This window comes from Sorghum bicolor, chromosome 4 (genome assembly GCF_000003195.3).
Source record: "Sorghum bicolor cultivar BTx623 chromosome 4, Sorghum_bicolor_NCBIv3, whole genome shotgun sequence".
Taxonomy (NCBI): domain Eukaryota; kingdom Viridiplantae; phylum Streptophyta; class Magnoliopsida; order Poales; family Poaceae; genus Sorghum; species Sorghum bicolor.
In genome coordinates, this window is record NC_012873.2 from 2,015,846 (window position 1) to 2,031,457 (window position 15,612).

The following is a 15,612-nucleotide window of genomic DNA, read 5'->3' on the forward strand; positions in this document are numbered from 1 at the left end:
AAGAGGGGAAGATTTTTTTTTTCTCGAATAATACACACGACTATGTGTACATTGTATTAGAAGGAGAAAATTTTCAAAATTACATCAATGCCGCTCCAGGCGTACGTTATATTCTTTGTGCATGAATCTCAAAACGAGCCTAGTAATAGAATAGAGTAGCATGTAGAGGTATATATTCTCCTAATGGCGGGAAAAATATTGTGTTTCGTTCACCCCACATTTTTAAGCCTCTTTTGTGGGTGACCTCTACGCATACAAAATGTAGAATAAACTACAAGCACATTGTGACAACTATAGCTTTTCTTCCCCTAAGGTGCATCACAAGGTTTATATGGAATAAATGGAACAAGTAGATAGTGTAGCTATCTAATCTGAACTAGGTTTTGCTAACTAAATTGTTTATACTCCCTCTAACCTAAAATGTACCATGACGACAAAGCCACCATCAACGGTTTCGGCGCCGTGCTAGCACCTTTTCTTTGCCGAGAGTCGTGTGAGCACTCGGCAAAGGTGCCTTTGCCGACTCATTTTTTTGACCAGTGCTTTTTGTCAAGTGTGGCACTCAGCAAAAGCCTTTGCCGAGTGGAACTTTGCAAAGTGCTGCAGGCACTCAATAAAGAGCGTGCCTCCACTAGTGATAAGCACTTTGAGGGGGTTTTCCTGAGTTGAAATATTACATTTGACTAGGTTTATAAATGAGGTATTAGAACAACTTCAAAGAGTCTTTTTGTATCTTTTCTAATTGATAGGAATAAAATCTTGATAAAAAAAGAACTCCAATGGTTGTTTTAACTAGATCTCCAATTATTGGCATCGTTCATTTCTAATTTCTCGTTAGTCAAAGCTGAAGAGTGTTGTTGTTGGCTCTCTAGAGTGCACATAAGATACAGTAAAATTGTTGGAGGATATAGAAAGATATAGAGATAATGTTTTTTTAAAAAAATGTTGATTTAGAGTGAGTTTAAAAAAACAGAGATGCTTTTAATATGTACCATTTCAATAGAGAGTAGACTATGAAAATATATTTTAATATGTACCATTTCAATAGAGAGTAGACTATGAAAATATATTTCATAATGACATTCATAATGTGACGGAGAATCTTGAAAAGTTTTGGATTTTTTGGGTGAACTAAACAAGGCCAGAGGCCTTTTCAGTTCTTAATTTTTTTTTATTTTAGATATTGTAGCACTTCTGTTTTTATTTGACAAATATTGTTTAATTATGGACTAACTAAGTTCAAAAGATTAATTCATCTCGCGATTTACAGGCAAACTGTGCAATTAGTTTTTTGTTTTCATCTATATTTAATACTCGATACATATATTGCAAGATTAAATATGATAAAGAATAGTGAAAAGTTTTTGTTTTTTTTTTGTAAGCATCTCCAACCATTATGCATTTGAAGTTATGCATTTTAAGCAAATTGCAAACCCCAAATGAAAATGGCAAGGCTAAAATCGGGTGATCTCCAACCGTTATGCAAAATGCCAAGTCCATCATCTTTTTTTTCCCGGAAATTTTGTTTCGCGGCACTCCTTCCCGCGCGGCCAATCATTCCCGCGCCAAACAGCCCGCCGTCGTCTCCCGTTCACCAATTCCCGCGCCAAACAGCCGCGCAGTACCGATCGTGAGTTGCGCAGTTCGTCGTCTGTTGGCCATAAGTTCATCGTCGTACAGGTTCGCCCCTTGGCTCCAGTACCGATCTCCATCAGGTCCTGTTCCCCATCAGTTTCCGGTCGCCGCCATCAGTTCGTCGTCAAGGCATGTCGCCGCCATCAGTCAAGCCGTTGCAGCTCGCGAGCAGCCGAATTTCGTGAAGCCAACATGGGATCGAGGGTACCGGAGAATGGATCTAGCCGTATTGCACAGCGCATCGCCAAGGTTTGAACTTCGTAGCCGAATATCTTGATCCAATTCATGTGGTCTTTGTTCGATGTACTGAGCTGCGCAGTTGTTATCAGTTGCGGGCTTCAAGATCCTATCGCGCGAAGTGGTGGCGGCGCAAAGGGAAACCGCGGAAAGGGAAGAAAAAAGCCCGCGAGGTGGAACCGAGAATCCCGTGATCTCTATTTGCATAGCCGGACTCCTTTGGCATATATGTCAAGTTTCCCCTCCAAATGCATAGCTATGTAAAATGCAAAGTTCAAATGCATAACGATTGGAGGGGATTTTTTTTTGAGTTTTATGTATTTTGATAAATGCCAAGTTCATTTGCATAATGGTTGAAGTTGCTCTAAACAAAGCCTAAATCCATATATGCTAGTCATCACCCCCAATCAGTCATGGTGTCTCTAAGTCTCCGACCCGGACCGGCGGGGCCGCGCACGCCAGCGTCGTCGTCGTCGTCGTCGGACGGCCGGACGGCGGGCGCGCGTGCGTGCCTCGATTTCTCGACGCGGTGTTGGACTTGAGTCGCCGTCCGCTGGCTGCTAGCTAGCAGCAGAGCAGCTAGTCCTAGTCATGACGAATCGACGATCAAGGAGGTCGATGACGACGACGGCGACGGCGACAGGCAAGCTCGAGATTATCGGCGACGTCGACGGTGATGACGAGAAGCTTCGTCGCAGCCAGGGTACGGACGCCGCTGCATGCATCTGCATATATACATGTAATACATCCCGCATGCCGCACTGGTCAACAAATAAAATAAACCACAGCCCGGCCGATCGAGATGGAATCGCCTTGTTTAGATTATTTTTTTTTATTTTGACACTGTAATACTTTCGTTTTTATTTGACAAATATTATTCAATCACGGAGCAATTAGACTTAAAAGATTCGTCTATTTTCGTTTTTATTTGACAAATATTATTCAATCACGCAGCAATTAGACTTAAAAGATTCGTCTTGTGATTTACAAGTAAAATGTATAATTAGTTATTTATTTATATTTATTTATATTTATTGTTCCATGCATATGTCTTAAAATTCGATGTGACGAAGAATCTTGTTTGAGTTTTTAGATGCATCTACACACGTCGAGAGCTGCATCGATCGAGAGCGACGTCGTCGTCGTTGAATTCAAACTACTGCGCTAGCTATAGCTAGCACGGCGCGAGAGAGAGTACGTACGTACGTGTACACACAAGCGGTATAGTAGCTTGACCACTATGTATAATGTACATACACACGTACGTGTGCTACATAGATAGGTCGGCATGCATTTCATCAGCAATATAATACGTCATACACGCGGTAGCTTGGAGGTTATTTCTTTCAACAAAATATCTAAATTTCTACCGATTAGATTAGACAGGATATATAAAAGAAAAGTCTTGGAGTTGATCTAAGCTAACAAAATAAAAAATAATTTAAAGAACTTTCGACTGCAGGAACAAGTAGGTAAAACTGCAGCACCTTTTTTCGAAAACGTGCATCGGCACGTGTTGCTTTAAGAGAAAAAAAAAACTGCAGCACCTTAACTTTCTTTAGAAAGAAGTAATTAAAATGCAGCACCTTAACTATATCATGTAACTTAATGATTTGTACTTTTAGAGTGGCTGATTTATGAGCCGGTCCTAAGGTAATGCGCTACTGGTGCGATGCATTCGGCAACTCAGATATCTTCATGGATGTATACCCTAGAAAAAAAACATTGTCGATATATATACCTATTTTTTAATTTGTCATTGGTCGGCATCAATAATACTACAATAATGGTACGTCATAATATAGCCAAGCAAAAAAGAATTAATGGGAAATCTATCACCAACATATCGTGTACAGGTGGGTCCCAGTTCTGATAAGAAAAAAAAGACTTGTTGGAGGTGGGGCCGCGTGTATAGTAATAGTATAGAGTGTGTAGGCCAAATGTCTATAACTCAGGAAGGAAGGAATACATACACCTCCGCTCCAGTCAAAAATACGTCTTACCTGATTTTCAGGTACACTCAACATCATTTAAATTTCTGTGCTTTAAAAGATCAAACTTTGTAAATTTTGGCAAACAATTGATAAAATTAATATGACAATTTAACTAGTAGATTGTATTTTCAAACTTCTTTTAATATGATATTACTTAACATTGACAGTATTCTAGGAGAAATTAATGGTCAAACAAAGGTTTACTTTTGAAAATTTTTATTCTATAACGCGCCGTACATAAATAAATGGAACACTTTAGAAAAAAAATGGAACAATTGCTATACCTATTGACGACTGTTGTCACATGAGAGGTTAATATAGATTTGTCTATGTCAATCGATCCATAAAATTCTGGCAGTAAGTTGTAGTGTTGAACTCTGGCTTAGCGGCCGCCAAAAAAAGGTTGAACTCTATGGCAACATAGAACAACTATGTCTATTACTATTATATTAGACTATGGTTGTGCTAGAACACCATACCATTGAACTGCTACTAAAATCACCACTGAGATGGTGCATTAGTACTAACCACGAGGCTAGCTATTAGGCTGGAAGAATGTGTGTGATAGGATAATGCATGCTGTGAGGATACATGCTTTCCAGGGAGGACGCCAGTGGGAAGCATGGAAAGGGGACCATGAGGAAGAAATTAAACAAGAAAGAAGTAAGCAGGGCATACTTATATATATAATCGATTGTTTGTTGACCTGACCCGGTCATAAAAATATTTTTATTGAAGGTACGGTCTCTTGAGAGAGCTTAGTTTTGGGCATCGGTCGGGCCCATACAGCAGCTACGTGCCTACTTCCCAGTGCATGCCCCACTGCTCTGGAGTAGGATGAGACCCACCTTTTGAGATTGTGCAGGTTGGGTTTCCATTTTTTTAAAAAGTAATTTGCTATTTTCTTGAATTATAGAAAAAAATGGCTTGTGTAAATAAGAAGGTGGCATCCTTGTTACTCTCCCTCAGAAGTACAGTGATAAACAAGTGATGTTTGGGGGGTCTGTTTTAATTAATAATTTAGTCGTTCCAAACTTTGTTGACAAAGGATGCGTTTAGTTCTCCATAAAATACAAAATACAAAATGCCAACTACTTTAGAACGATGAAATGTAAAATACCAAAAAAATTAAGCTTATGTTTAGTTCCATCCAAAATGCATAATTTGTTACCCTCATTAGGGTCTCTTAAGGCTCTTTTGCGTTTTTTTTGTCTCTCGAGGCCAAAATTCAAAATAAAAAAATAGTCACTTTTTGCCAAAAAAAATTGCATAATATTTAGTTCCATTATGCAAAATAATAGACCAAAACCTAAAAATTTTTAGGATAAAAGGTAACTAAACACTCCCAAAATATTTCTTAGGCCGTCAAAGTATTTCTTAGGCCGTCATGAGTAGAGAATATACAGTGCTCCCGTGCTCCCATGAACAAAGAGAAACTTCTCATAAGTGCTTAAAGGGTCTAATAACAATGGATAGAGCATGCAATCATCTATTTTAATTGTGAAATTTAAGCTTAAACAAAAAAAATTGCAAGGAGAAACAAAAAGAGGAAACTAGTCAACATGTTAACTGATGCACACGATGCGGATCACACGTGAATAGTTGCATCATTCTAATTTCTCTCTCTTTTATTTGTTCACAGTTTTGTCAAAGCTCAATTTTTAATTTGTATGAATAACATAAACGATTGATGCTGTATCCATCCATATCTTGTTGGATTTTTTCAGATGCGTATTTTATTCACTCACCTAAATGTGTGAGAGTACCAGGTAGTGAGGTAGCCTCTCAAGTAGATCTGTCCTTAGAGATATACTTTCATAAGAAGAAATCTCTCTGTACTCGAATTAGCTGACGTTTAAGATAGGATTGTGGTAACTAAAAAGTAATTAATTAGAGATTAGTTTTTCTACTTTGCTCCTATTAAATAGTATTGTGGGTGTTTTCTCTACAACAACTTGATGTAGCTCGATTGGTGAGCCCTCCAAGTCTGAGGCCAGTGGCTGGTTTTGACTCATCTTGGTGCCATATTTTTTTTTACTGCTACGCCATTTTCTTGGGATAGCCGAGCAGTCTCGGGGATGAAGCGAACCACGATTAAGCTGAGCACAAGGGCACTTGCGCCCATATGCAACTCCACGCCGCCGCGACGTCAATTTTTATGAACTTCGTCATCTCGCCCAAAACGTCAAGAAAAACAGGTAAGGAGGAAGTACTACAAATGTGCTACATTTTACGATATACTCTCTTGGTTTCAAATTGTAAGTTTATTTTATATAGTTTTTTTTACGTACCTAGACATACATTATGTATGAACAATAAAAGCTAAATATCTAAAAACCAAAACAACTTAAAAGTTGGAAAAGGAAGTGCTATGTATAAAATAACAATCAAAGTTTGTACTAACAAACTTTATACAATCTTAACATATTACTTATTTGTGAGTGGAGAAAGTATTAGAATTGGAGGTATAAATAAGACGCGGGCAACAGCGTAATTCAAAGCCTAGGTGACAATTCATGAAACTGAGGCATGAGGGTAACCATGATAGGACAACGACATGCTACATGCGTGGAAAGTTTGAAAAAAAGTATAAGTGTTCTCACAGGGACGGGTCTTGACCAAGACTGCTTCCAAGGAGGAATGTAATCCAGGTGCAAGGAAGGAGGCCTGGGACCGGGAGTCACAACAAGCTACGGTACGGTAGTGACTGATCAGTCATCACGCGCATCCTTTGTGTAGCTAAGGCCTTGTTTAGTTCTGAAAAGTTTCCACTTTTTGGTACTGTAGCACTTTCGTTTGTTTGTGACAAATATTATCCAATCATAGACTAACTAGGATGAAAAGATTCGTCTCGTGATTTACAGCTAAACTGTGTAATTAGTTTTTGTTTTCGTCTATATTCAATATTTCATACATGTGCCACAAGATTAGATGTGACGGGGAATCTTAAAAACTTTTTAGTTTTCAGAGTGAAGTAAACAAGGCCTAAATTAAAAGGAGGCGGCACTGGAGCTAGAGCGCTGACCAAGATAGCGCTGTCATGCAGACAGATTATGGGGTACAGTCTTCTTTTGTGTGAGGCTTCTTGTTAGAGAAAAACTCTATTAGGAACTAGCCCTGTTCACTTGCCTAAAAAAACATGACTGAAATTACTGTTCACTAATTTAATTGTAAGAGAAAAACACTGCTAAATACTTTACAGCTAAAAATAAACTCAAGCGAACCGGACCGTTCTACCAAGGCAAAGAAGGTCCTAGGCTATACAAAGCACCGAAATGAGTGATTATTCGGATTTTGATCTCGAACATTTTTGGTACTTTTGTCATACATCTTTTTTTTGCAGTTGATGGTATATATTTTGAGATTTTGAGAGACATATGCAAGGTGTATTTTTTTAAAAGAACCGGTACGGTCTTTAGGGTAAATGTGTTGTATGTGATGTTGAATCAAATAGCAAGTGTTTTTTTTCTCCAAACGCGCAGGAGAAATGTACATCATTATGCTTGTTTTAAAAAAGAGAAATAAACTAGACAAATGAAACGCACATATTAAGCCAAAGGTTTTAAACCAACTATCCCTTAATTAACCCAACAAAATGTCAAGGGCAGGTTGCAACCAAAAATAACAACCCAAACAAATCATTTTTTTCTTTGAAAATTAGCCAGCAACAAAGCTATCCTAGTGAATATAACTTGGTTTTTAAGGTCATGTTTGGTTATGCACCTATGGGAAATCTCGCTATTCATACTCTACTGGTATGACACGCAAACCCATGACTTATAGAATTAGAAAATAAAAGATCTAAGTGAAACTTCTATAAGAACTTCCTAACGACAACAGTTTTCATAAGACTATTTGGTTTTTGAAATTGTATAGTTATATGGCTTTCGAAAGTCTGGAACAGTCCCCCCTGGTATCTTCTAAGATCTCGAAAATGCCGTACATTTAAACTAGGTCTAAATATCATCAACACCAAACTAGAAGATAAATTATAAATAACCCTTCGTCCAGAGATGTTATAATTCGTTTTGTGAAAAAGTTTTTTTGAAACACATTTTTATACGAAAACATACAAATTTTATCATACTACGGCCTTGTTTAGATGTGAAAAGATTTTGGATTTCGCTACTGTAGCACTTTCGTTTATTTGTGGCAAATATTATCCAATTATAGACTAACTAGGATCAAAAGATTCATCTCACGATTTACAGATAAACTGTGTAATTAGTTTTTATTTTCGTCTATATTTAATGCTTCATGTATGTGCTGAAAGATTTGATGTGACGGAAAATCTTAAAATTTTTTTGGTTTCCGGGATGAACTAAACAAGGTCTACATATAATCTATCCTAGGCCTTGTTTAGTTTCTGAAAAATTTTGCAAAATTTTTCAGATTCCCCGTCACATCGAATCTTTAGACGTATGCATGGAGTATTAAATATAGATAAAAATTAAAACTAATTGCACAGTTTGGTCGGAATTGACGAGACGAATCTTTTGAGTCTAGTTAGTCTATAATTAGATAATATTTGTCAAATACAAACGAAAGTGCTACTATTCATATTTTGCAAATTTTTTGGGGCCTTGTTTAGTTCCTAGAAAATTTTGCAAAATTTTTTACATTTCCCGTCACATCGAATCTTTAGACGCATGCATGGAGTATTAAATATAGATGAAAATAAAAACTAATTGCACAGTTTGGTCGAAATTGACGAAACGAATCTTTTAAGCCTAGTTAGTCCATGATTGGACAATATTTGTCAGATACAAACGAAAGTGCTACAGTGTCGATTTTGCAAAATTTTTCTGAACTAAACAAGGCCTAGATAGCAAATGTAAACAAGATTGGAGAGAGAGAGGTGTGTGTGAATGAGTGAGAGTAGTGAGAGGTGTTTGACAATTGGCAGTTTGACCGCTTGACCAACCATGGGCATCGTCTCGTCTGTCGTCGTCTGCGCTGTGTTCCCCTACCTTCGTCTCGTCTCGTCTCCTCCCCCTCACCTTCCTCTCCACCTTCCTCCCCCTCCGCGCCGCGCCCCACCGCGCCAACCAACCAACACGGCGTCCCAACCTGCCGCCTATATACCTCCGCCCCCCGCGCCCCCACACGCGCACATCCATATGCTCAGCCCCTATCCCCGCCCCCCGGACCCCGGACTCCGGCCATGGGCGCCTGCTTCTCCTCCTCCGCCTCCGCTGCCCCCGCCGGCGCCGCCGACGACCGCCGCCCGTCCAAGGACGACGACGGCAAGAGGAGGCGCCGCGCCGCCGGAGCCTCGCCGGAAGCCGCCGCGGCGGCTGTCCCCGTGCGGGTCGAGTTCGGCTACGAGAGGGACTTCGAGGCGCGCTATGAGGTCGGTCGCCTGCTCGGCCACGGCCAGTTCGGCTACACCTTCGCCGCCACCGACCGCGCCTCCGGGGACCGCGTCGCCGTCAAGCGCATCGACAAGGCCAAGGTGAGCTGCCGCCCCAAGTCGCCGCGCTTCTCCTAGTATTAGTAGCAGGTGGTGATTCCGAGCGTGCCTTTGGTCCATCGAACCACTGTGCTCTGTGCCTCCTTGTGTTGGGTGCATTTCGAGAGGGATTCCGTGCAATTCCGATGAAATTAGGGATTTTTTTTACTCTGTTGCTTTCTGAGGTTCCGGTGTTTCAGTTGGGACGCGATTGTTGCCGGATGTTTCCGGTAGATTTGGGATGCGTCTAGCTCAACGAGTAGGTAATTGCTCTCATTTCCAGTCCATTTCTAGCTGTTTGGCCGCTTCATTTCTTCCAAGCTTTTGTCATTTGTTGCTGGTGGTTATGAGCTGCGGGATTTAAGTGCGACTTTGGGGACGATATTTGGAGGTGGTTTTGACACTCGGACTCGGGCATCTCGGGATGGCCTCTTAGTTTGGCACTACAGCTGTGTTATTTTTGGGAACGAGCTGTTTCTCTCCAGCTCAGTACACGACTCATTCATGGAAATGGCAAAATCACTGTATTTGTGAAACCGAAAAAGTGTTTCCGTCTGGCTATTCATGGAAACGCTTTGTTCGGTTGTCCTACTAATTTCGACAAGACGGTGCTGGGTTTACTGCGATGATCCTCAATGCTTCTTATTTGGAACTACGATCGATCTATGCAGCATACAATTCATATGGAGCTATGGCTTTTGTGTGATTGCTCTGTTGTCTTTGCTTCATTTCTTGAACCTTTTTTTTTCCAAGGGGGGAGTGCGGGGAGGCAATTTCAATTTCAATCTTTGCACAGGCGTCCAAATAGTTTGTTTTTTAATTGATCATTAAGATTGTCTCCTTGCATGGTTGGGACTTGGAAGGTTCCTGTCGAAGAAAAAGTCAGGAAAGATAAAACCATTGCCCACTTGCAGTAGACAACGCTTCCCTGTCTTCCATACTATAGGTGGACAACATTTTCCTAGGTATAATTAATTTGACCTTGAAACACATATACAGTACTAATCAACGCGGTTTTGATTTCATCAAATGTTTTGGACTTTCTGTTGAACTGTCAAAGTTACTTTATTAGTCTTTTGAAAAATTGAACCTCTGGAATAAAATGTCAATTTTTTGTGGAACCTTTGATAGTATCTTTTAGAAGTTAGTGTTATAGTGTCATTGGAAACATCGTTCATGTGTCTGTGAGTTACTAGAAAGCTGAATAGGTGACATCCTTGTCAAAAAGGCACTAAACGAGAGTCTGAAAATTAGGCCTGCTATTGTAAGGGAAGGAGTCTGAGCATCAGTGCTGATAGGATTATAGACTCTGGCGATATTGTTGACTATTTATGTTTATAGGACTTCAAGTTTTCAAATTTTGAGACAGACAAGTAGGATACCTCTTTTGATCATGATTTGTAACATAGTCTTGTATACCTTAAGGCTTGCATTGTTAGCTTAATCTAGTATCCCTCCTGGAGATCATGACCTCAAGTTGCACATGGATGTCAATAATATTGTCACCAAATGGTCATTAGTATTTGTGGAATATTCCAAAAGTAACCAATATGCCATCAATGAATTTGTATTTGCATAATTAGTGATTATAATCTGTTTAGATTAATTTACATCAGAATACAGTGAGATGGTAAGTTAAGGAATCAAAATAGAGTATAAACATGTGCAGTTCGACAAATCATAACCCTGCCCAGGTGTTTTGTCATTCTATCTTTATTCATCCAAGTAGGCAGTTGAGCATTATATGATTGTCATGTACTGTTATGCCTTATTGCCTTCATATATTTTCTACTCCACATCATCTTTAAAGTTAGAACATGTGATTTATGACAATTAAAATTATAATTTTCTATAACAGATGACCCGTCCTGTTGCTGTGGAGGATGTGAAAAGAGAAGTGAAGATTCTTAAAGCACTTAAAGGACATCAGAATATTGTTCACTTCTACAACGCATTTGAGGATGATTCATACGTGTATATTGTGATGGAGTAAGTAGGCCCATACCTACTCCTGCTAATAGAGCATATCAATTTTGCTATGACTTTTTTTCTTCCAAGTTTTAACGCCAACAATATTTATCTTGTTTCCAGAATCCTAGACACTAAAATGTCATTCCTAAATATAAATCATTCTATAGCTATACCAGATGCATTCTCGATTCATTTTTCTTAACATATGGATATATGGGACTGTTCTTTCAAATCTGCATTTTGAATTTGAATTCATGGAGGGAACTACAACACTAATTCAGAACTCTACCATGTTTAACACTTTCCTTGCATTGTTCTATGTTTGTCAACTTGATGCACTTCTTAGATAATATAACATCATCTTCCACAGTCACCATTATAGGATCTTCCTGGTTCCAAAATGTAGCTATGTACATGGTCATGTTATTTCAGATAAATGTTCCTATATGCCAGAACTAACTCTTAAGTCTTACCTTCTATTTTTCCAGGCTATGTGAGGGTGGTGAACTATTGGACCGGATTTTGGCAAAGTAAGTAGACAAGATCTCCATCTCTTTGTTTCATATACCTCAGTCTTTGTCATTGAATTTCTAGATTTTTATGCTGTAAAATCGCATTGTTTTATTTTGTTTGTTTGCTTTGTTTGATTTCTAGTTGCTCGTTCAAGGTCCTTACTTAATGTTGTGTTCGTTTGGACAGAAAGAATAGCCGTTATAGTGAGAAAGATGCTGCAGTGGTAGTCCGCCAAATGCTCAAAGTAGCTGCTGAGTGTCATCTGCGTGGGTTAGTTCACCGAGATATGAAGCCTGAGGTAGAAATCAAATACTTTGCATCTCTTTGCACACAGTAAGCATTTGGTGATATTTCATTACTTCCTCAGGTCATGTAAGACTGTACCTATTTTCCTTCCCAGAACTTCCTTTTCAAATCAAATAAGGAGGACTCACCACTAAAGGCAACAGATTTTGGTTTGTCAGATTTCATTAAGCCAGGTAGCTACTTGGGGTCATCTGAATCTGCCTGGAACCTGACAGGGCAAGTCTGCAGTTTAGCTGACCATTTTGTTGTCTAATGCATGCTTTAGGGAAGAAGTTTCATGACATTGTTGGAAGTGCTTACTATGTCGCACCAGAAGTACTAAAACGACGGTCTGGTCCTGAGTCAGATGTTTGGAGCATAGGAGTTATAACCTACATTTTGCTCTGTGGGAGGCGGCCTTTTTGGGATAAAACTGAAGACGGTATATTCAAGGAGGTAAGTGGATGGCTTTTGCATAACATGTAAAATATGCTTGGTTAGAGTGTCGTACCAGGGACCAGCATTTTCAGTGTGCTGATACTATTTTCTACAATTTGTTTCTACATCATATAGCAGTGTTACCTTCTTAACTATTTCAGTGTCAAACTATTTGTCAGTGTCAGCACTCAGCAATATATTTTTACTATTTTGAACACTGAAACCTATTTGGTCAGGTTATCCTTCAGTGATTTCTGTACTAGCTACCAGAAACCCACTTTATGCAGGTGTTCAGTTTAATAACACCCATCGCCTTTCAGATTTGTAATGTTCAGTGTTACACAAACTTCATTAAGATGCAACTTAAAATGATTATAAGTAGTAAAACTGCCTTGCACTTCTAGTTAACTTGAAGTCTGAAGATGACTTGTGGTACCTATGGCCTCAAGAAACCAAGGCATTGCCATTGGCATAGCTAATTTGAATGCTTGAATGACCTTCAGATATGGCTAGCCGTCTTAGTTTTGGACATCTGATTCAACTTTATAGGATATTAGCCTTTGAGATCATTGTCTCAGCCAAAATATGTTGCGGTCACTTTTTTTTTTACTCTGTCTTAAACTCTAATACTCTACCTGTAAAAGTTGCTAAGCAATATGGTTTCCATTTTCATTATACCTTCACCTTTTTCTTGCTATTTAAATATCTTTATATGCATTTTAATCAGCAAGGACATGATGCGATGGTATATGTGATATTCTACATCTTTTCACTTCTCATAATTTAGGTTCTAAGGAACAAACCTGATTTTCGTAAGAGGCCTTGGTCAAGCATCAGTCTAGGTGCTAAAGATTTTGTTAAAAGGTTACTAGTGAAGAACCCAAGGGCAAGGCTAACAGCTGCTCAAGCTCTCTGTAAGTTTTGGTATACTTTTTATTAATTTACTAGCCTAGGCATGATGCTCAGATTCACCTTCTTTTCTATGTGAGAACAGAGAACACATATACATCTTGCAGTATGCCTTTCAATCAGTTGTAACAATCTGAATATGACAAGACCGATGATTTTTCTATCCTGCACCATTGTAGAACATTAATGGAAAACCATAATATATTAGTAAAAGATGTTTAATTCTGATTTGAGAAGTCACATGAAATAAGCATATACCACTGAGGTTTTCTAGTTCTCGTATGTTCTTATAATGAACTATTAAGTCATTGGAGGTTTGTTGCCCACCACCACTATATTTGTATTATGAATGACTATCATCTTCACTGATCCTGATTGTTCTTGATATGTTCAGCACATCCGTGGGTAAGAGAAGGAGGAGAAGCATCCGATATCCCTGTTGACATATCTGTGTTATCAAACATGCGTCAGTTTGTCAAGTACAGCCGTTTTAAGCAATTCGCACTTCGGGTAATTAACTAGTTATAGTGATTACAAAAAATAATTTAACACTACATTTATTTTTCCTTACAATATTTCTTTGTGGCATGGTCAGGCTTTGGCGAGTACTCTTAATGAGGAAGAGCTAGCAGATCTGAAGGATCAGTTTGATGCAATTGATATTGATAAAAGTGGATCAATTAGTATCGAGGAAATGCGCCATGTAGGTTTGTTAGTATTTGTTGATGAAAATGCATTAGATCCTGAATTACTCTGAGGTGCTGATGATCTGTGCATGTTTCATTAGGCCCTTGCAAAGGATCTTCCCTGGAGATTGAAGGGTCCCCGTGTGCTCGAGATTATTCAAGCAGTAAGTTTGAGCCTTTTTTTTTGTCCATTTCTTTGTTGCCCCCTTTGTTTCCAAGCTAATAGCAGGCCTTGTTTTGAGGATGTAACTAAAACTATGATCTTATTTTGTGCTAGATTGACAGCAACACCGATGGGCTTGTGGACTTCAAAGAGTTCGTTGCAGCAACTCTCCATATACACCAGATGGCGGAGCTTGACTCTGAAAGATGGGGTATACGCTGCCAAGCTGCTTTCAGTAAATTCGATCTGGATGGTGATGGATATATCACACCGGAGGAACTTAGAATGGTAATTTTCTATTCCTATTTTGTTTTCATGTTGCTTCATCAGTGAATGCACAGTTCACATAATCCTTATCATCACTGCTTCCCATGAATAACTAGCTGGCTTGACTATCATGAGATGCTGTAGTTGCGTATTGTGTGTTTGGTTTGGTTCCACTTGCTGATTTTCCGTTTTCAGTGAATGAAGTAATTTATCAATGGAAGCGCTGTAATATTTGAATCAAGAAAAAAGTCTACACTCCATATCAATCGATCTGCACGCACCAGGGATCGAAACAATCATTCCTATACCATCTTAATGCTGTGACAGTTTCAGCATTTAGATTTGAACAAAGATAAAACATGTGAAGGTTTCTACCAAAAATAACAATTATTGAGAATTGCACCATAGAAACCCAAATCGACAGTATTCTCATTGAGATTTTCTTTCAAGGTGCAGCACACTGGCTTGAAGGGATCTATCGAGCCGCTGCTGGAGGAGGCCGACATCGATAAAGACGGGAAGATAAGCCTGTCCGAATTCCGCAAACTCCTTCGAACCGCAAGCATGAGCAACGTTCCCAGCCCAAGGGGGGTTCCAAATCCTCAAGCTCTGTGAATTGCAGCGCCAGTCATTAGGGAGGAGCAAATTTAGGAAGATACCACACAGTAGTCACGTTCTTTTTTGGTTTCTTTAGCGTGCCATGTGATGTTTCTGATTTTAGCATCCAGGTTGTGTGCAGCAATGAGTAAGTTTCAAGTAAATATTTAGTGTTTATTTTACGGAAAAGTATGTGAGGTCGAGGTCAAAATGGTAAACAAGACTCACCTTCTTTCCTGTACACTGTACAGTATACTAAATACGTATGATTTTACTGTACTGTTGGTCACAATAAAGTTGTCTGAAGCAGTGAGGATATGCTGGTCCTTTGCATAATTTGAAACGGTGTGATTTCAAACTGTTGAATGAAATCCTATTTACTAAATTAGTATGGTCTGTACAGTAACTGTTGGTTTGTGAAAAACTTACAACACATCTTTTTAGGCCTCATTTGGAACACGGAAT

General features: G+C 39.1%; 1 protein-coding gene across 3 annotated transcripts; it reads left to right on the top strand.

The window, feature by feature from the left end:
• LOC110434658 (calcium-dependent protein kinase 4) lies at nt 8,852–15,483 on the top strand. Of its 3 annotated transcripts, XR_002452276.1 has the most exons (13): nt 8,852–9,321; nt 11,177–11,307; nt 11,778–11,819; nt 11,989–12,100; nt 12,203–12,281; nt 12,374–12,543; nt 13,313–13,439; nt 13,829–13,944; nt 14,030–14,137; nt 14,222–14,284; nt 14,398–14,571; nt 14,746–14,917; nt 15,007–15,141. XR_002452276.1 is itself a non-coding variant. In XM_021459220.1 (12 exons), the coding sequence occupies exons 1-12, from the start codon at nt 9,031–9,033 to the stop codon at nt 15,163–15,165; spliced, it is 1,578 nt and encodes a 525-aa protein (XP_021314895.1). In that variant the 5' UTR covers nt 8,854–9,030; the 3' UTR covers nt 15,166–15,483. The 3 variants fall into 3 exon arrangements, 2 of the variants coding, with proteins under 2 accessions (XP_021314895.1, XP_021314896.1); XM_021459220.1 differs by lacking the exon at nt 14,746–14,917 and having other exon boundaries at nt 8,854–9,321; nt 15,001–15,483; XM_021459221.1 differs by lacking the exon at nt 14,746–14,917 and having other exon boundaries at nt 8,856–9,321; nt 15,007–15,483.